Source organism: Equus quagga, chromosome 1, assembly GCF_021613505.1.
Source record: "Equus quagga isolate Etosha38 chromosome 1, UCLA_HA_Equagga_1.0, whole genome shotgun sequence".
In the NCBI taxonomy this organism is placed as follows: Eukaryota; Metazoa; Chordata; class Mammalia; order Perissodactyla; family Equidae; genus Equus; species Equus quagga.
Window position 1 is genome coordinate 96,643,577 of NC_060267.1, and position 20,951 is coordinate 96,664,527.

The following is a 20,951-nucleotide window of genomic DNA, read 5'->3' on the forward strand; positions in this document are numbered from 1 at the left end:
CCGGGCCACAGGGACCTCTCCTGGGCCCACCCTCCCCGGCCGGGAGCTCAGGAAACAGCAGCCGCACTCACCCCCCACACACACCAATGGTCCCCCCCGTAAGGAGCAAGGAGACGAGGCCCAACTGCCCTGCTGTGGCCACTGGAACCTGCTGGATAGACCAAAAAGAGCCTCAAATGCTGAGAGGCTGCCACCCTCAGGGACAGGCGGGCAGAGGTCACAGCACATCCCACGGGCCTGGGGGTACCCAGCAGGGGCCGTGGTTTCCACAGAGCCCTGGGGCCACTGTCCCCATCACCAGGGAGTGGGTGGGGTCTGCACCAGCCGCTCAACACCCCCTAGGAGGGCATGAAGGAAGAGCTGAGTCTGAGTAATTGCCACCTTCTGGCTCATGGAGAGGAAAGATCTAGAAAGACGCTGCTCCAGTCTTTGGTCCCACCTCACTCAGGCACCGTTCCCATCCGTGGCCTCCGCGAAGCAGCCCTGAGAGGCTCCAAGAGCAAGTGGAGAGGCTGTGTGACGGGGACGCGCGGCTCCTGGCTGGTTCTCCCGCCAGAAGGCAGCTCAGGCAGAAGTCACGTCTCCTTCCTCCCGGGGCAGCTCCCGCCATGGGCCTCGCGCTAGACGTGGCCGAGCCCTCCGCCACCAGCAGGCAGAGGGTGTGCGTCTGGCCACGGGCCAGGGCAGGGGGCTGGAAGAAGAGCCCCTGAGTAAAGACCTCCCAGCTCAGGCCAGGTGCCCACTGACCAGTAGCGTTGGTTTTTCCAAAGAAGCCACCATCCTTCTTGTGGCTGGGTGATGGGCAGCTGGGCCTGGGTGCATTGCAGGAAGGATGGATGCCCAAGTGGACCCTGCAAGGCAACACAGACCCCTTCCCAGCGGGGCGGCCCCTGAAGCCCCCAGACTCGCTCCATGCAGAGGCGGGCAGAGATATGGGCCAGCCGCCCTCCACAGTGGGACTCTCCTGTGGTGGCCAAAGAAGCCCCGGGAAGGCTCAGGGGAGTGAGTGGGCACGTCCTTCCGAGATGCCCACTGCCCACTGCAGCTCCGCCCTCTGCACCTGGGGGCCGGCTCTGCCCCCTCCCCTGAGAAGGCTCAGAAGAGCAGCTCGAGGGCACCAGCAGTGCAGCGCTGGTGGCCATCAGCTTTTGGGGCTCTGGGGAAGCTGGATGCACACCGCAGCCTGCAGCTGGGAATGCCACTGGGAGCCCCTCTGCAGCCTGGCCTGCAAAGCGCAGGGGGTCTTTCCCCCACGCAGCCAGGCCTCACCCCCTCCCGCTGCTGGAGCATTCCAGCCCATGGCCCAAAGCACTCAGAGCAATGACTGCGGGGCTGACGGTGCCGGGGTGGAGCGACGTGGCTCAGTGTCCTAAGCAGGACAGCTCTGCACCGTCCCTAGACCCCTGTGGGGAGCACTCGCCTGGCGCAGGGGCCAAAGCAGGGGCAGCCTGCACGTGTTGTACCCCACAGGGTCCGCAGGCCTGGCTCACGGCTGCATCAACATCAGGGGCCCTGGCACCCCCTGGCTCTGCTCCAGCCTCTTCCCCGAGAGGGAGGAGCCCTCCCAGCAGCCCGCAGGGACTCCACCTCGGGAGAGCGCCTCTCAGATCTGCAGCCCTGCATCACCCTGTCCTGACTGCGCGCACCTTCCCCACGAGAGCGCCTCCACTGCACAAGGACAGCAGGCAGGCGGTGGGCCGGGCCAGTCCAGGGTGTGGGTGGTGCTTCCCCAGGACACTCTGGGGCACAGGGCACTCAGCCTCATTGTGACAGGAGGCGCCACATGCGAGTAGTCTGCGTACTTGCCAGAGCAAGAGGCAGGCTCTCCCCTCAGGGGAGCCCAGGAGACGCCCTCTCCAGATGTCCAGGGAGGACGCGGGCTCTGCAAGGACTGGGCGTGCGCATGAGGGGTAAGCCTGCTGGGAGGCGCAACACCCGCGCAGCGGGAGACCAGGCTGAGGCGCGGGACACCCAGGGGCTGCCCCGCAGGGACGAGCAATTGGGCGGCAAGTCCCTTGTCCTGGACTCCAGGAGGGAAGGCAAGGCCGCTCCCGAGCACGGCCTGCAGGCCACACGGCCTGGGTGTGCTGACCTGTGGCCCGGGAGGCCAGTCTTGGTGGCGCCCAGGGGACCTGGTGCCGGACCTGGACCTGGACCTTGGCCACCAAGGGAGAAGCTGCGCTCCAATGAGCTCATGGTAAAAAATGAGACACATGAGGGACGGTCACCACAGGCAGGACGACTGTTGCCCTAAGATTAGGGATAAGAGAACACCAACCTGGGAACAGAAATGGAAAACGAGTGTACCTAAAATTATGAGTGAAATGAAAGAATAAACACACGAAGAGCACAACAACGTGCAGTGGCCCTGAGGGCGTGCTGGGCTCCTGTAGCCCGGGGCCCAAGGCCCCTCTGCCCCACAGCCCTGGGGCCCTCACGTACCAGGCCCAGCAGCCGCTGGTCACTCGCCGCCCAACCCCTCAGGTCCCAGCCCTTGTTCCCCTCTCCCCCACTGCTCCCGTGCTCTTCCTGTGGTCTCAGCGTCCGCGTCGATGATGCTTCGGTCCCCCAGCCCTGAGACCCTGGCCGACTTCCCCTCCCCCTCTGATCGCTCCTCCATCTCCCACCTCCCACCAGGCTGGGCCTGTGCCCGGTCACCCTCTGTGTCTTCAGTCCCCCTATTCCTGGCTTGTATTCCAGAGGTGAAGTTGCTGCTCCCCTAGCACCCACCCGCGCCTGACCTTAGTGAGCTCAGTGCTGCTGAAATCACCCCACATGGTCCTTGGGTTTGTGTGGCACCAGAGCCCCAGAGGACCTGTTAAAATAACCTGGTTCTGATCTGGCAGGACTGGGTGCGCCCCAGAACCAGCATTTCCAACGAGCTCCCAGGGAATGTACCGCGTGGGGCCCCTCTGAGGATCACTGTCCTTCCCGCTGACTCACCCCTCCTCCACCTCCCATTTCTCCGCCGTCCCCCCTTGGGGCTCTGAGGACACTTGTCCACCCCTCTATCCTGGTTACTCCCATCAGCACCCAAACCTCCCGCTTCTGCTCCCGTCTTCAAGGAGAACCACAGCCCTCACACCACCCCACTATCCCCAGCGCCCCACTTCTTTCATCCTTATATCAAAACCCCCAGTTCTCCAAACGCAGCCCAGTTTCCCTGTCCTGACCTGCTGGGGTCCCTGCAACCTCCACGTGCACGGCTGGCCTTCAGGGACCCACTGCTCTTGCACAGCCTGCGCTCCTTGGCCCCGGGCCATCCGGGCTGTCCGCACCTCATCCTCAGGGCTTTGGCCACATGTAGGTGTCCAGCCGCCTGCAGCCTGGAGCCAGGCCGGAGCCTGCGTCCCTCAACACCCCGCATTTGTGGGCCCTTACCCTCCACACGCTCCGAGCACATCCCCCACACCTCCCCACCACCTCGTGGACACTGCAGGGAGCTGCCACCCCTGCCCCACCCCCTGGGGCACTGGACACTGGGCAGCATGGTGCACGTCCACTCACCTGACCCTAGGTCCAGCTCTGGTGAGTGGACTGAGAGGGGAGATGATGTGCGTCCCCTCCAGGCGGAAGCTCTGAGAGCCAATCGCCAGGTAGGGAGCTCGCTGCCCAGGGGCACCTGGAACATCTGTGCCAAGTGGCCACAGAGCATGCCTCCTGGCACTGAAACTAAAGCTCGCGGACAGCGCTGTGCCACAGTAGCAACAAAGAGCACAGTGGTGTCAACATACACCGTGGGCTCCTCTGGAGGCACCTTACGAGCCTCAGAAAAGAGTCGAAAAGGAGGACAAGGGTGGCGAGGAGCAGAATGAGGGGTGCATGCACCAGAGAAGAGGTGGCCAGAAGTGGACAACGTGGGCGGGAGCAGAACACTGGGAAACAGCAGCGCCCTGGGCTGGCGGAGGATTTCAAAGACAAGGACAGAACTTGACGAACTAGAACAAAGGGACAGTGGAGCCGACCAGCAGCGTGGCCTGCCAGACCAGCCACAAAAGAGAGGAGAGCAGTGAAGAGGCAGCGGGGGCCGGAGACTGTGCAGAACCTAGCCGCAATGGTGATGACGTGGGAGGCACGGCGCTTTCGGGAGAAATAAAACCAGGAGCGGACCCTCCACAGGGGCCATGACCCTTGAGTAAACTGGGTCTTAGTTAGATATTTACCCCTCCACCCCGGGCCCAGGCAGAACTGCACACGCCCTTCCAAACTCCCGAGGAACAAGTAATCCCTGTCGTCAACTGATGATCCGGAGGACAGGCAAGAAGGGCGCTCCCAGCCCCGTCCACGAGGCCGGCTCAGCCTGACACCAGGACAGACAACCAGACGTAGAAATGCACAAGGCCACGTGCAGCGACCACGCAAGGCCTGCCCCGGACACACAGGACGTCTGACATCAGACGATCTGTTCACACAAACGTGGTCACGTCTCCTCAGTCATAACCTCAAGGCCACAGGGTATAAAAATTTAAAAATCAAAGAGTCTTTGGTTTTTGTAAAATCTCTGGTTCTCTGGCTGATGGCTGGAGTGAGCTGGCCACTCGGAGGCCCAAGTGCTTGCGGCTCAACCACGCAGGGAGAGAAGTCGAGCCCGGAAGTCTGGCCACTGACCCAGGGTGTCCCCCGCGCTGAGAAGCAGCACGGAGCCAGAGGATGTCCTGCAAGCTGTGAACTCTGCATGTCTTCCCTCAGCCCCTCGAGCCCACGGACACCCCCTCCAGAGCATGCGTGTGCTCCGAAGCTTGCCTGCTCTGGGTGCCCACCCTCACGAGCCTGCCCCGGGTCTGGGCGCTGGCACACCCTCGTCAGGCTGGCACGAGGATGCAGCCCTGTCCCTTGAGCCACCCGTGGGCCCTGTAGCCTGAGCAGCTGGACTTCTGTGTCCTCCCGGGGAGCCGGGCGACCTCACTCTTCTGCTGCTCAGGGAGCAAACCGAAGGGCAGGAGGGCCAAGGGTTGGGCAGTGCCCTCACCACCATGGTGGGATGCAGTCTGGGGGCAGCAGCTGTGGCTGCAGAACCCTGCCAGGGCTGCCTCCTCCTGCCGGACCACACACGCCCCCCGCTGGCCAGATAAGCTGTTGGGCTGCCCTCCCTGAGAAGGGCAGCTGTAGACCAGGCCTGGGGCGGGCCAGTGGGCGCCCTGGCCCCACACCGTGCACACGCAGCCATGGCCTGCCAGGTCCCTTGTGTTGCGCAGAAGCTGGGTGGTAGCCGCAGGCTCTTCCCTCCCACTCTGAGCCTCAGGGGCCTGTGTCCACCAGCGTCTGGCAGGCCTCACCCCAGGGCTCCAACCCCCAAGTGCCACCAGAACATTCAGACAAGACAGCCCACTGAAGCTGGTAGCCGGGCGTCCACCCCAACGTGCTCACCTGCCGCAGCTCCCGCGTGGACCAGAGCGGCTGCAGGGCCTGCAGGAACAGAAGCGGGTCCTGGCCTGGGGGGACAAGACAAGGGCCATGGGAGGGGCTGTGTGGCTACTACAGAGCCCTCTGAGCCACCTCCACCAACACTGGGGGCTCCCCCCAGATGCCGCTAGCATCCACAGCCTCTTGTGCCCTCTCTGGCCAGAGCTCCCCACTGTCCCTTCCCTGGGACCCAGAGCCTGGCCACCTAGCAGTGCTGGGCCTCTCCTGTGGCTCACACTGCAGCCATCATGGGCTGCAGGTCTCAGAATGGCCATGATGTACGAGCAGGGAAGGGGTGTCGGACACCAGGACCATGCCTGCAGCACGGACCGGCCCCAAATAGGCTGGCTGAGCCCATCAGGGCAAGCCCAGTGGGGTATGGCACGCCCATCCTTCTGTACCGTGTCACAGCCCACCCTCACCCACTGCCCACCATATCTGGCCTCCAGCCTCTACTGAGGTCCTGAAGAGGTCCTGGCTTCTGCCTCACCCTGCCCTCCTCCCTGGTTCCTCCTACACCCTGTGCAGGCTGGCTGCTCCCCCAAGCACTCCCCACCACCTCGGCCACTGCTCCCTGCAGCCCCCACCCACAAGCCCTGACCCTCTCTTGCTCGCCTGAGCCCTTGCCCCCGCGGCAGAACTGGGCATGGAGACCACAAAGTGCTGGCCATGGCAGGGACTCCACCAGAACACTGGGCCCACCTTGGGAGGTCAGGGTCACCCTCACACTGGAAAAGGGACAGCGCCCTCAGACCAGGTCTGAGGTCAAAGCCAAGGAGGGCTGGCTGGCCTGGAAAGGTCGCCACTGCCTGCTCTTGCCTTTGGAAAAGAAAGCCACCTCTGAGACCAGGGGCCCAGGCACCCAGCTCTGAGTCACCCACAGCCACCAGCCCCCTGGCTGCCTCGGAGGGCTGGGCGCCTCCCCAGCAGCAGCTCCCGGCCCCTCCTCACTGTGCAAGTTCTGCTGAAATACGACGTCGCTGTCCAACTCTAAGCCTTTCCAGCCCCATTGAGGAGTCACAGAACGCAAGACCCAGAGGAAACGTCCAGATAAACCTCCTGTCCTTTTGTCAAGAACCATCAGGGGCCACACAGCTGCAGTCTGTGGAGGACAGGAGGGAAGGCAGCCAAGGGGGCTGGGCTCCTGGTGTGCCCCGACCCCAGGCCAGGAGATGGCAGGAGAAGCCCCTGGTACCTACACAGGATCCTGGCCACACCCCCTCACATGGTGGGGTTAGGTCAGGGTCAGGACCCCCCACCATGCCCCATCACACAGTGGGGGTCAGGGTTGGGGTCAGGACCCTGGTCATGCCCCCTCACATGGTGGGGGGTGGGGTCAGGGGTCAGAGTCAGGACCTGACTGTGAGCCTGTACGTTGGGGGAGGGAAGGTCACTAGCAGATTGTCCAGTTCAACTCTGGGGGTTCAGGAGCCCAGGTGGCTTCATCAGCAAATCTACCCAAGAATCGAGGGGACAGCAACAACCTGCCAGGCTCCTACAGAAGACCAGACGCAGAGCGGAAGGCCCCACATGGGGACACCTGAACCAAACCCTGCAGGGCAGCCCAGCAGGACCCAGATGAGACAGCAGCAGTCAGACTCTCAACGAAGGCCACTGGAGCCGAGTGCGATGCTGGCGCATTCCCGAAACCAACGCCGACTGAGCATCGGAAAGCCTGTGGTGTGGCTCGTCCGCGGGATACAGGAAAAAATTGTACCACCTGCTCGGCAGACGCAGAACAAGCAGTTTGTGAAAGGAAGTTCTATTCATGGTTTAAGAAATAACTCAGCAAACTAGGAACAGAGGGAACTTCCTCAACCAGGCAAAAGCATCTGCAAACCCCGCAGACACAGAGCCGCAGGCTGACAGCTCCCGCTGTGAGAGGGAGCCCCGGAGGACGCCCCTGCCCACCAGCCCGGCCCTGGAGGCCCCTGCAGAGCCGAGCAGCAAGGAGAATTACAGGCATGAAACTCCGACAGGCAAAAATGAAAACATCGTTACTCTGGTAAACGAACTCTGGTCCCTCCATGAATGGAATATCATTCAGCACTAAAAACACATGAGCTACTGAGCCACAGGGAGACACGGAGAACCTTCATGCTTGTCTCCAAGTGAAGGAGCCAACCTGAAAAGGCCGAACTGCCAGGACAGCAAAGCTCAGGGGCTGCGGGGGGCGGGGGCGGGGGCGCGAACTTGCGAGCAGAGGGCTTTTAGAGCAGTGAAAACACTCCGCTGAGACTATAGTGACAGACTCGTGTCCTTACACGTTTGTCCAAACCCACAGAACGTACCGCACCCAGAGTGAACCCCAGCGTAAACCGCGGTCTGTGGCGCTTGTGAGGCATCAGTGGAGGTGCATGGCTGTATCAGACAGACACTCTGGGGGGGGTGCTGACAACGGGGGAGGCTGTGCACGTGGTGGGGGCAACGGGCACGTGGGAAATCCCTGTACTTTCTTAATTTTGCTGCGAATCTAAGACTGCTCCAAAAAAATATATAGTCCTTGAAAGTAAAAACAAAAACAGAAAGACCTAATTAAGGAAGGGGTATACCACAGGATCAACAACGTAAAGTTGTGAATTTCTTCCAAAATTAACTCACGGTTTCTATACCACTCCAATCAAAACAGCAGCGGTGCGTCCGGGTGTGTGAGTGAGTGTGTGAGTGTGTGAGCATGTGGGTGTGGGGGGTGAGTGTGCATGTGAGTGTGTGGGTGGGCCTGCAAGTGCCTGTCTTTTAACAGCTGATCTGAACACAGGCAGAAATCACGGGGAGACAAAAGGCCTACCCCACCCAAGGCTGAGTTACGACAGAGCCACAGTCATTAAGATGGAGGGTGCTGGCCCAGAGACGGGCAGACAGGGCCCAGCGTGGAGACCCTGAGCCAGGCAGGGCATGCGCGGACTCTGTTGTGTGGCCAGTTTGGCCCCAGAGTCTGCCCTCCTTGAGAACGCTGAGATGTCAAGCCTGCCTCATATCTGCAAACGATCTGTCCAGGGACTGTAGGTCCAAGCGAGATGGACGGGGAGACGCCCGAGGACCCTGACGAGGGGTGGGCGGGTCTCCTGAAGGGCACACTCACATGAAGGGGTCCTGCGGTCAAGAGGACCAGCTCAGGGCAGCAGGTGAGGGGCGTGAAAGGCGGCCCACGTCCTGTCACACCTGGTCCTCGGCCCCCACCTGCGGTCCAGCTGCCTGAGGGGTCTCCCTGCTCCCCACTTGTGCCCACAGAGCAAGCCCAGCCTGAGAAAATCCTACAGACACAGGCCAGGCCAGGCTGCTCCTCCCTTCACTGCTCCCTAGTGGTCCGCTGGCCTCTGGGGTGGAAGCCACAGCCCAGCACAGCCCTCCCAGCCTCAGCCGTCACGCAGACCCCAGGCCTGCCCCCTGCTCCCCAAGCACCCGCAACCACGGGCCCTGCTGTGCTCTCCCCTGGACCCGCCCTTGGCCCAGCCACCGCAGCCAACCCTGCTCATGGGCTGTTGATTTAGTGTTTGTACCCTCAAGATGCTGCCAGCTCCTGAGAGTGACCACACTGGCCTTGTTCAAGGCTGTGGCCCAGGGCTTAAGGGAGACTCCATAGTGACCATCGGATGGTGCCAGGGCCAGGCACGCATGCACATGCTTGTAGTTGCCAGCTCACGTGGTTGCTAGGAGAACCCTAGAAGCTGGAGCTGGAGGGCACCTGGGGAGGTGTGGACAGGCTGGTAGAGTGGGCCCACGTGTGGGCAGGCGTGGGTGTGGCCACACATGGGCGTGGCATGGGTGGCGTGGGCATGGGTGTGGGTCTGGCTATACGTGGGTGGTGTGGGCATGGCATAGACGTGCTGTGGGTAGCCAGGGTACATAGGCCCACCGGAAGGTAGGCTCAGGGTGCTATTCCTCTGAAGGGCCCGGCAGGCAGCTGGAGGGGCCAGACAGGCTGGGTGCCAGCTTCCCTAAATCAGGGCGAGCGCAGGAGGCCGGCGCCAAAGGGCCCTCTGTCCGCGGGGTGGACGTCAGATGCCCTGCCGCCCCAGGCCCAAGTCCACAGCTAATGCCACCCTGATGTCCCGGACCTGGGACGGCAGGGCAGATGGCTTCTGGCCTGGAGCCTGACCCCTGACCCCTCCCAAGGAGCATGTGGGGAGGTCGGGGGGGGGGGGGCCACTGTGTGTCCAGGATGCAGGAAAGAAACTCAAGCTTAAGAATCAGCATCTGTGCCCTGAGCCATCCGTCCCTGCCCACCCTCCCCACATGTGCTGGGGGCTCAGCGAACAGCAGCTCCAACTGCATGGGAGTGGGGGTGGGCAGGGGGGATGGCCGGCCCTCCGACCTGCCCCTCCATCCTCGTGCCCGTGTCCTCCCTGTGCTTCCCCAGCGCTCGCCGGACACAGAGAGCTGCCGGGCTGCCTCCAGGAGCAACTGAGATGGCCGAGGGGAGGAGGGCCACAGGGTCAGGGAAGGGCAGGACGGCAGACACCACTTTGTCCAGAACACACTCCGTGAACCGGGTCACCTCCCCTTTAAGAAACGGACTCATTTTAGAAAATGTTCAGCTGCTAAGTTACCTTCTCTAAAGACCTCCTGTTACCGCCTGTTGTGAGGCTGGTGGAGAGAAATAAGATTAAAAAGATGCTGGAGTTGGGGGCAATGAGGTCTCAGGAACTGGCTGGGTGTGGCTGAGCCGAGCAGTGGACACCTGGCTGCCCTGCAGGGAGCCTGCTGCACGTGCGTCCACGAAGCCACCCTGAGTGGGGGCCTCCCCTGGGCCCTCCGACCCCCTGTGAGACCCCGTAACCCGGGCCTGTGGCTGCTCTTGGGTACGGATCTGCCAAGGTCCCACAGTCAGTCTGCACTTCCGTCGGCACAGCTGGGGCAGCACCACGTACGCTGAGCCCCAGCTGCCCAGGCCAGACCCGCCCTCTCTGTGGGGTGGCCTGACGGCCCTTGAGGGAGGAACCAGGACATCTGTGCTCCTTGCAGCGTCCGCCTCCTTCAGCCCCAGGAACGGCCGTCCCCACCCCGCTGCCCTTGGGTACCTGCTGGCAGCAGCGGAACCACCAACGAGCGGAGCACAGGGGCCACCCTGGGCATCAGCCTGAGGAAGGGTCGTAGCGGGAGCCCCCATCGCATCTGCAGACCTGGCTGCACCTCCCACAGGCCTGGTCTGAGAGGCTGCCCCCAGTGCGCTGCCCACCACACCAGATGAGGGAGCTCACCCCTCTGCAGCAACACCCCTGCAGCAGGTGGCCTCCTGACGCCCTGCGGGGGAGGCACCTCTGCAGAGATGGGCCGTCACTCTCTCCAGCCCACCCATCTGCCCTCTAGGCCCGGGTCTCGGGTGAGGCTGGGGCACGATGGGTGGACTCGGCCCCTCCCAAGCAGGGCCCAGCGAGGACAGAGGTGGCAGGTGAGGGGACAGGAGCTCGCATGAGCCCCCAAATCCAAATGCTGCTGCTCAGAAACCTGCCGGAGCCGCCCACACATGGCACCCAAACCCAGCAGGCAGTGTAAGTCTGTCCACACTGGCTGCCCCAAGGACCCACCCCATCTGGGAACAGGGTGACGGGGTGTTGTCTGCACGGGGTCATCTTGCTTCATCCAGCCAACCCTGAGCCTCACAGACAGACCTTCCCGTCCTCAGCGCGGGAGCTCCAAGCACCGGTGGCACACAGCCGGGGCAGGGCGTCCACACAGAGAGATGCTGAACTCCACAGGGAGAGGCAAGCCCTCACGGACTGCGGACAGGACTGAGCAAAGCAGTGGGCCTTCCTCCAGCCCCGGGTCCCTTGGGGGCGTGCACGCCCATCAGCGCACAGGCCCCCGGGTTCCCTCACCAAGCAGGGAAATGTGCCCAAGAAAAGAGGCTGCTAACAGCAAGAGTTTTAAAGGGTGACACACCTAACGCTAAAAAGTGGCCGAAAATGTGCAAGATCTATTAAAAGAAAACACCTCTGAGGACAAAGGAGCATGCGCCAGTGAACGCCCCCTCGCAGAAGCCTGCCCAGTGCACCGGCCGCTGCGTCCACGCGCCAGCAAACGCCCCTCGCGGAAGCCTGTCCAGTGCACCGGCTGCTGCATCAGACTCAGACTGGTGGTCGGCTCGTCCCTCAGGGCCTCAGCCGGGCCGGCACCCCCAGGGAAGGCACCGCTGCTCCTCAGTCCCTCTCGAGGGTGGGAAGCAGACCAGGGGCCTTGCCCCACAGGAGAGAAGCTGCCGGATGCCGGCGTTCACCACAAACTCGGGGAGACCCACTCAAGGCGCCAGCAGGGTTTCTGAGGAACCAAACAAGCCCATTCTGCCATCTGCATGGAAAACAAAAGGGAAACTGAAAAAGGGGCGAGGAGGGGGTTTTGTCCTGCCAGAAGCTGAAACATCATGAAAGCACAGCCACTAAAACATGTGAAACTGGCACCTGAACAGACAAAGAGGAACTGAAGGGGAAGCTGGAGAGCCCCCAGCTCGTGGGGGAGTCCAGTACGGGACCAGTGGTGGACTGTTCACTGAGTACTGCTGGGACATCTGAACGGTCTTCTGGAAATACAGTAAAGCTGGACCCACACCTCACGTCTCACAGCAAAATAAATTCCACCTGGATCCAACACTAAACGAGATCACAAGGCACACCCTCCCAGCTTGATGTTCTCGTGGATTTTCATTCAGGACACACAAATGGAGCTGAGTGTCACCACCATTCTTCTCAGATGAGGAAACACAGAAAGGTTCATTAACTTGCCCATGGTCACACAGCAAGGAAAGTGAGCCCTCTCTCCTAGCAGGGGGCCGTGTTGCCTGTTTTCATGGCCTCCCTCTTGTCACAGCCCAAGGCTGGTTCCGCAGCCTCAGGGGCCAGGGGCAGCCCTCCCCTTAGCAGCTGACACCAGGTGGAGCCAGCCATGCAGTGACCGGCACATGGGGTGGGCCGTTGGGAGGGCCTTGCTCCAGGAAGCAGCTGGAGGTTCCAGGTTCAGCACAAGCCTGCAGGGACTGGAGGGGAGGAATGGGCTTCCTGCAGTGTTGCTCCTGCCCTCCCTCCGCTGAGAAGCGATTTCACTCTGTCTACCAGACTTCCCGGTTCCTCACCAAGGCCCGTCCAGCGCCCCCGAAACCCGAACCAGCCGGACTTCAGCGACGAGGCCCAGCCATGTCTGCCCACGCGAGGGCCACGTTTTCAGGCAGGAAGCGATCTTTGGGCCCTGCTGACGTTCTCAGCTGGAGAAGGTTTTCTTGGCCTCGGGAGAGGGGAGGCTGGGAGGAAACGGCCACCTGCCCCTGGTGTCCCCACCCCCAGCAGCAGGACAGGCCACAGGAGGCCAAGCGGACACTCTTCGGACTACCAAGAGGCGGACCCTCTGACGCTGGCACTCAGCCTTCCCTCGAGACGGTCCAAGGCAAAGCGAGGCCTTGAGGCTTCGAGGGTGTCAGAATTCCAGGTCCACAGACAGGAAGGTCCTGCTCACTGGCAAAACCAGCCGAGGGTCCAGAAGCATCCTGGGGGTGCCACCCCAGAGCCTGGTGCTGAGATGCCCACCAAAAAGGCCTGCCCGGAGGTCTCTCCCAGAGGCCTTCCTAAGGCCAGCCTTGTCAACAGAGCTGGACTCCCCAAGCAGGCGGGGGACCGGGCTGCACAAGGCAGGCCAGGGGCCATGTCTGATCCAGGCGGAGCACGTTTATTCCTGGGGGGGCTGTCGGATTCGGGGGGGGCTGTGGCTATTCAGGGCGGCGTGTTTATTCCATGGAGAGTGTGTCTGATCTGGGGGGCTGTGTCTGATCCAGGAGTCACAGCAGGATGGGTGTCAAGGGCCTGAGGAACCGCGGGTGGAGGACAGTGGGAGAAGGTGCTGGCTGAAGGCCTCAGGAATCCTGAGGAAACGAGCCCACCCTGCACGCGGAGGGGAAGGCAGTGCCCGGTCCCCGCCCCGGATGGTCCCCACTCCGACAGGCTGTGTGCACCTGAGGGTGGCGCCACAGGAGAGGGCCAACGCCACAGCCCTTCCAGGATCCTGGTGGGTGGCACAGAGGCTGGGAGGGGCCCAGCTGGGCCGTCGGGGTCCTGGCTCCCCACCACCTGCAGGACGGGGCAGCGCTCTGCTCACTCACTGGCGCTCTCCCGCCTGCCCGAGTTCCCAGCAGGGGACCCCGGCCCTGCACAGGGGCAGCCCCCCCAAGATGCCACTCGCCCACTGGAGGCGGAGTCCTGGCCTGGGAGGAGCCCGACCCCTCTAGCCTCAGTCTCCTCTTCTGCCCCAGGGATATGGTCCTGCAGTGCCGAGGCTGGATCTCACATGGCGCTGCAGCTGCATCGCCCGCAACGCTCCCTGAACACGGCAGGCGCACAGGGTGTAGCCCTGGAGCCTGCAGAGAGTCTCAGCTCCCACAGGAGCAGGTGTGTCAGGGGGAAACCGAGGCAGAGAGCCTCAGCTGGGAAGGGCAGGCTGGAGGCCCCACCAGGGGGCTGTGGTGCCTTCTGGGTGGGTCCGGACCCCCAAGGACAACTCCAGGAGAGGGGGAGGGGTCACAGCAGAACAAGCGCCTGGGCAGCCTGAGCAGCAGCAGGGATGAGGGGGCGGCCTGTGACAGAGGAGACCACCCTGCGACAGACCCTTGGTCTGCACTCGTCTGGGGTGACTGTGGGCCTTCTGCAGGGCACATCATTCCAGGCAGCGCAGAGTGAAAGGAGATGAAACTCTGCCCCAGGCCCCAGCAGAACTGCTCCAGTGGCCTGCCCCTTTGCCAGCTCCAGCAGGTGAAGGGTGAAGCATGGAAGAGCCCGGGGAGGAGGCCCCGCTCTGCCCACCATCAGGCCGAGCTTCAGGTGTGACATCCAGGTGTGACATCAGGGCTGGCCCCACCCCACACGCGGCCAGGGGAAAAGGGCAGACACAAGAGGGCCTGACACGCCAGCCAGGATGTAGTCCCAAGAGAGAGAGTGGTCCTGCCTGGGGGCCTGAAGATGCCCCATGTGCCCATGTCCCCCACGGGCACCACCTGCCACCCTCTAAGCCCCAGGTCCCTGCCCACCCCACCCCCCACCAGCCCTGGGCCCCGGACCCCCAGCCCTTGGGTCCCCGCTCCTGTCTCCGGTTGTCCTGATGGCCAGAGCAGATGCCCTAAACGTGATGACCCAGTTTGCAGGCCACTGTGGGGAACATCTGGGAACAGTGGCTGCCAGACAAAAGGGGCATGCTGGGACTCTTGTGACGAGTTCTTAGGATGGAAACAAGAAAACAGCATTTTGCTGATCACATCTACAGCCGCCAAAGTGAAATGCCTCCCCTGCTCAGGGGACTTCTGTGACCAGACAGGCCCCTCATCTCCAGCCAGGACCCAGGGCCCACGCCCTGCACCACCCCTCCTTGGGGCCTGGGTGCAGGTGGGGTCCGCGTGGTCCCTGAGCTCCCACGCTCTCCGTGCCTGGCCCAGGGCTCCTGTTTCTCAGAGACGTCCCAGCTCCCTCCTCCTCGGCAAGATGGATAAAATGCCTTTGCATCCAGACCAGAGCTCCGGGGAGGACAGACTTAGCCTGGGGTGCAGCACCAGGATTCAGAGCAAAGCCCACCATTCCCAGCAGTCCACACGCAACCCTGCTCCCCACATTTGAGTGTCCGTCCAGCCACAGACAGTCCTCCATTTCAGCTGTCAAGCAAGGGGCCGGCAGGCAGCCACTTCAGGATGGCGAGGCCACGGTCCTGTACCCCAGGGCCGGCAGGACCCTTCCCAGGGCAAAGGGGAGCACCTGCCCTGACCCTCAGGACAGGAAGGCTGTGCTGGTGGCCACCTGGGCACCCGCGTCCACACCTGAGGCCGCCCCATGCGCCCCAGACCCACACACAGCCGCAGCGCCCAGACCCCTCCCACCTGGGGTCCCTGCCCAGTGTGCGCACATGTGCCCCAAGCGCAGACGCCATATACATACATGCAGTCTGCACCCCCCCACATAGACCCTGCACACGTACCCTGAGCACACATCCTGCGTGTGCACCACAGACACACAGACCGTGTACTCACACCCTACATGTCCACATCCCCACACATGCACCTCACACATGCATTCCACACATGCACCCTGCACACAGCTCACACCCACCCCACAGGTAGCCCTGCCAAGCGCAACACAGTCAGACTTTGGGATGTGAGGGGCACTCCTGTGGATCGGCACTCACCACCAGCAGGGTCACCAGCGGGGTCACCAGCAGGGTCTCCAGCAGTGGGGTCTCCAGCAGTGGGGTCTCCTGGGTCCATCCTCAGGGCGGGATGGGGAAGGCGGCAGGCAGCTCAAGGAGTGAGGAGCTAGTGCAGAAGACAGCAAGCTGCAGTGAGGCTGCGGGCTCCACACAGAGGGGAGATTGGACCCTGACGGGGGGGGCCCATGCAGGCCCACCTCTGTGGTCTCAGAGGTGGGAGGCCCAGGTGGCCTCGGCTCCCCCTGCTGGACCTGGGGACGCTTAGTGCTGACCTCAGAGGTGGACCTGCCATGAGGACCCACGAGCTAACCCACATGGGCTCACCAGCTCTAACCATCCAGGCTGGCAACAAGCTGCGACCAAACCCAGGTGGCCGACAGGGTTCCCGTGAAGGCGTGTTTTATGCAAGACACTTTCCTACATTTATGGAGACCATCCTGTTCTTCCTGCTTTAGTCTGTTCACATGAGGCCTTAAACACTTCCTTCTCACATGCAGTTTTCATTTGTAGCCCAGCAACACATCCATGGCCCAGCGTGTAAACCCCAGATCCCGCCACCGCGCCTCCTTCCCCCCAGCTCCCGCCTAGAGGAACCACTCACAGGAGCTGGTTTGGCTACTCCTTTGGAGATTTACATCCCTACTTCTAACTAATACGCTGATAGGTTCTCTCTCGAGGCTCCCGTCTTACTAACCAAATTCAAGGTAAGAATTCACTCTGGTACCCCAGCGCCCCCACATCCTGCAACCTCCTAAAACAGCTCTGACTCAGTATCTACGAAGAGCCGAGCCCAGCCACATAAACACGCTCACAGCTGAGCCGCGTGTGGACCACAGCGACTTTCCTTTCTTGCACAGTTTGCTCCAGGCTTCTGCTCCAGCCACACGGAGCGATGGTGCTGGGCTGGCCCTCCCACTGCAAACAACATCACCCAGACAACATATTTTAGGCCCCTGACTTCTGGACAACAGGCAACACACCACCTTGCCTCCTGACAGCGGGGCCGCGCCCAAGGTGGGCCCCAGGATGGCCGGCTGCTGCCCAGGGCAATCTCCCAGCCAAGACCACTGACCTGGGGCCCCGGGGGGACAGCGCCCCACCGAGAGGAGGTGGCGGCGCATCTTCAGGGCAGGGCGCCAGGAGGAGGGAATGTTCAGGGCACCAGAAGTGCATCTGAGCAATGCAGGGCCCCCAAAGCTCCCAGGAGCAGCTGCCCCAGGGCCGCGAGCGCAACAGAGATGCTAACAGTCAAGCAGTGCTGGACACACTGGAGTCCAGCCCAGCCCAGAGCTCGGCACCTAGCTGAGACTCCAGAAAGACCACACCTTAGGACCAGCCAAGTGAGCCCCATTCTAGACTCGCCCCAAAATCTGAAACCAAAAGCCCCGATAACACCCACAGGGGACCCTTCGTAGGCTGAATACCACCAAGACAAGGGTTCACCTAACAAAATGTCACACCACGGCCGCCAGTTCAAGGTAATCAGCTAGAAATTAACTGCCTACGAGAACAAAAATCAACATTCTTCACAGGAAGACAACAGAACCCCAAATCTCTACAATGTATCAATACACAATATAAAAATCACAAGATCTACAAAGAAACTGGAAAATGTGACCCATAGTCAAAGGGAGAAAATGCAAAAAAACCCAGATAATAGAAAGCAACTCCAAGGTGGCACAGATGTTGGATTTAGCAAACGCAACTATTGTGTGTTCAAAGAATAAATGGAAAATGTTCAAAAACTTAAAGGAAAATATGGTCTTGAGTACAGAGAGGGAGAAACAAAAATTGCATGAAACTACATAAAAGAACTAAAAGGTAATTCTCTAATAAAAAGTATAATCACTGGAATGGAGTTCACTAACTGGGCTTGACAGCATACAGAGAGTCGGTCAATCTGAAGACGGATCAATAGGAATGATCCCGTCTAAAGAACGGGAGGGTGGAAGGGCGACAGAAAGATTTTCACCACTTCGCAGCCGCTAGGTTTCCGTGTGGCCATCGTTGACGGGATGCTCCGACAGCCCCACAGAGCCTCTCTCAGCACACCCCACCACTGCTTAGAGACGCCCTTCTCCAGCCCTGCCTCCTGTCTCAGTCTGGACGCTGCTCTCCAGCCCCGGGGCCCCTTCCCCCTTCTCTCCTGGTACGTCCTGCATTTCCTGCTTCCAAGTCTGCACGTTCTCGGTTTCCTCCTGATTCTAGAGGAGCACATTCTCCAGGAGCTTCCTGAGAAGAACCACGAGGGGAGGAACATTATCAAGTCTTTGGTTGTCTGGAAACGTCTTCACTGGGCACTAACCCTTGGCCGGCAGGCAGGCTGCGCGCGGGCTGCAGGTGAAAGGCCACCCCCAGACACGAGACACTGACGGTCCTCCACGTCTTCCAGCTCCTGGGGTCGGTGCTGAGGGGTCTGGAGCCACATGACTCTGAATCACACGTAGGATGCTTTTCTTCTTCTCCTGGGGGGGTCTTCCCCAATGGCATGCGGGGTCTCAGGAGGGTGGAGGGTGCGGGGCGCACCGGGTGTGCACACGCCCTTCTGTTCTGGGACACGTCCTTGTACCTTTCCTTGATGACGTCCTGCCTCTGTTCTCCGTCCTCTCCTCCTGGAACTTCTCTGACTTCCACGGCAGGCTTCCTGGCGGAACCTCTAATTTTCTTATCTTTCCTCTTCTCTGCCTTTTAGGGAAATTTCCTGAACTGTATTTTGCAACCCTTTCATTGAATTATCCACTTCTACTGTCAAAATTTCAACAATATCCAAGAGTCTTTCTGCTCCTGCCCTCTGAGGGCCTCGAGGCTCGGTCCTGCCCTTGTTCTTCCACACGGCTGCCTTCTTTCCTGTTCGCGCAGTGCCCGTCTTTCCTCTTAGAAGTGTCTCAAGCGTCTGGGACGGCTGCTCACACTTGAGAGTGAGGCACCGCACAGCTGTGGGGAGCCGAGCGGGGCGCCCCTGGGAATGGTGGGCCTCACGGTGGGCAACGGGGCCTGGAAGGCCAGGGCCCGAAGGCCTCTCCTCTCGGCCAGTCTGTCAGGAAGAAACCGTCCTGTCCCCACCTGTGGGTGGGCATCGGCTGCCGCGGCTCGGATTCCCAGAGGGTCGGGGTCTGAGCCCTTCCTGGGAAGAGTCCTGGGCTGGGCTGCAGACTTCAGGCCCGGGTGGGCAGACAGCCACACCGGCCTCTGCTCTCCTCTCCCATGGGTGTTTTCCTTCTTCCCTCCTCTTCGCCCTGAGCACTTTTCCTTTTTAATGCCTTCACTCTCACTCTAACGGGCCTCAGTGGGCCAGGGACAAGCAGCCAGCACGCGAGTACCAGCACCTCGGGGCAAACCTGGCACACACAGCACACCCGGCTGCCCTTCCGCCTCTCCAAGACTGTTGCACCTGCGTCCATACGGGACGTCGGCCTGCTCGTTCTCTTCTCGGAAATCACTCCCCACCTGCCCCAGAGGTGTGCAAGCTTCTCCCACCACCAGCTTGGATGGATGGACGCCCAGCCTGGGCTTCTCCCCAGGAAATGGAGAGCTGGGACTGTGGGACACGGTCTCCATGGGGCATTACAATCCTACCTATGCAGAGATGGGCCCCTGGGGCCAAAGCACCACAGATGCGGCCCAACCACAGAACATCTTCTCCCAGTCTGGGAGGGGTGGCTCCTCCTGACGCCTCTCCTTGGTGTGTAGACCGGCCTTCCCTCTGTGTCCTCACGTGATTGCCCCTCTGCCTGTCTGCGTCCTGATCTCCTCTCCTAGAACGTCAGTCGGGTGGGATCAGGGCCCCCCCAATGACCTCATCTTACCTTAATTACCTCTGTAAAGACCCCCATCTCCAAACGCAGTCAACATTCTAGGGTCCTGGGGGCTAGGACCACAACAAGCGAATTTTGAGGGGGACACAATTCGACCATAACAGCGGGGCTGGATACCCGTGTGCCCTTCCCCAGAGAGTGGCAGAGGGTCCCCATGCTGGCTCTGAGGGGAAGGGTCAGAGTGCCTGAGGGGGCCCGGGGGCCAGCGGCACCACACCCCATTCTCTGTGACCCTCAGCAGAGCCCGGGGGCTGCCATCCACTTCACAGATGAGAACAGCTTCAGGCAGGCCTGAACCCGGGCCTTACCCCAGTTCTCTCCACTATTCCACTGTTCATTATTATTTGCTTTTTAATTGCCTTTTACTGTTTATAAAGGCAATTAAGCATACAGAGGATTACTTAGAAAACTAAACAAATCTGCAAATTTTGAAAAATTAATGCAAAAGAAAATTGTTAAAAGCCACACTTACCTCACCTTCACCTTCTTGTCATCCCTCTGCTGTCTGGGTGTCTGTCTGTGTCTCTGCAGAGACACGCGCTCAGGGTTAGTGCTCCGTTTGGGCCCCGGTGCCAGGTGGAGGGACGCGCCCTTCTGCCACAACGAGGTGGGACTGGCGCCTTCCTGCAGGTTCCTCCACACGCGTCCCAGAGCCACCACAGGCACGGGAGCCTGCACCCCACGCTTGGGCACCCCATCCCACTCGACGCCAGCCCGCTGGGCCCTGCATGCCGGCCGTGCTCTTGGCTCCCATGCCCCAGGGCCCCTCACAACTCCTGCCTGGGAAGCAGCATAAAGGAGGCCTTATTTCACATGGAGACAGGAGGCCACAACCAGGGAGTCCTCAGTGCAGCCAGTGGACGTCAGTTACAGACCCAACAGGGAGAATCGTCAATCACCACCCCAGCAGGAGGAGTTCTCCCTGCCCAGCAGCCCAGCCAGTGAGAAGCCGTCACCACCCCGCACCCTCGCTCTCCTCCAGCAGACAACAGACTTTCCTTCCAACAACCCCTCCCAGCTTTCTCCTTTTTCTCTACAAAGTAACGCTCCTCTCCTGCGTTTGCTGCACTTGCCTGTGGTTTAGCTGCAGCTTGCTTGTCCCTCGAGTTGTGGTTCCTCTGCCCTTCCCAAATAAACCCATCTGGCTGGGAAAAGAACTGGCTGTTTTATTTGGTCTACGTGTTCCACAATTATGAGGGAGCCGGCTACATGTCCCCGCCAGGTGCTCCCTGTGCCCTTCATCACGGTGGCAGGTGGGGCCCAAGAGGGGGTGATAAGGGGGGCTGGCAGTCCCCAGGCTCCACCTCCCTGAGCAGCCTCACTGCCCAGTGTGCTACGAATCCTTCTGAGAGAATGACCCCTCGCCAGGGCCGCCCCTGCCTCGCCCACCCCTCACAGGCCCTGTGGATGGTGGCTACCCTCCACGTTACCGACAAGACTCGTGCCCGGAGCACAGTGGAGGCAGGCTGGGATGCGGCCAGTCAGCACTGGCCTCGGAGCCCGAGAAGCCGTCACCCCCACAGGGGAGGCCTTGAGGCCTGGAGCGCCATCCCTCCCAGCCCTCAC

The 20,951-nt window shown here is 61.3% G+C and overlaps 1 protein-coding gene across 16 annotated transcripts in view; it reads right to left on the minus strand.

The window, feature by feature from the left end:
* EXD3 (exonuclease 3'-5' domain containing 3) overlaps window positions 1-20,951 on the minus strand; it is a 95,220-nt gene that overhangs the window by 57,828 nt on the left and 16,441 nt on the right. For 4 of the 16 annotated variants that reach the window (XR_006889885.1, XM_046670280.1, XM_046670355.1 and 1 more), the window contains exons 2-5: window positions 15,550-15,676; window positions 5,368-5,432; window positions 440-691; window positions 72-151 (exon numbers count right to left, since the gene is read on the minus strand). Coding sequence is in view for 14 of the 16 variants with exons in the window: in XM_046670280.1 (XP_046526236.1) it covers window positions 72-151; window positions 440-691; window positions 5,368-5,432; window positions 15,550-15,628 (476 nt within the window). In the remaining 2 variants the exon portion in view is untranslated. Of the gene's footprint in view, window positions 1-71; window positions 692-5,367; window positions 5,433-15,549; window positions 15,677-19,146; window positions 19,462-19,857; window positions 19,911-20,951 lie in introns of those variants that run through there. The other 12 variants (XM_046670395.1, XM_046670374.1, XM_046670366.1 and 9 more) reach the window with 9 other exon arrangements.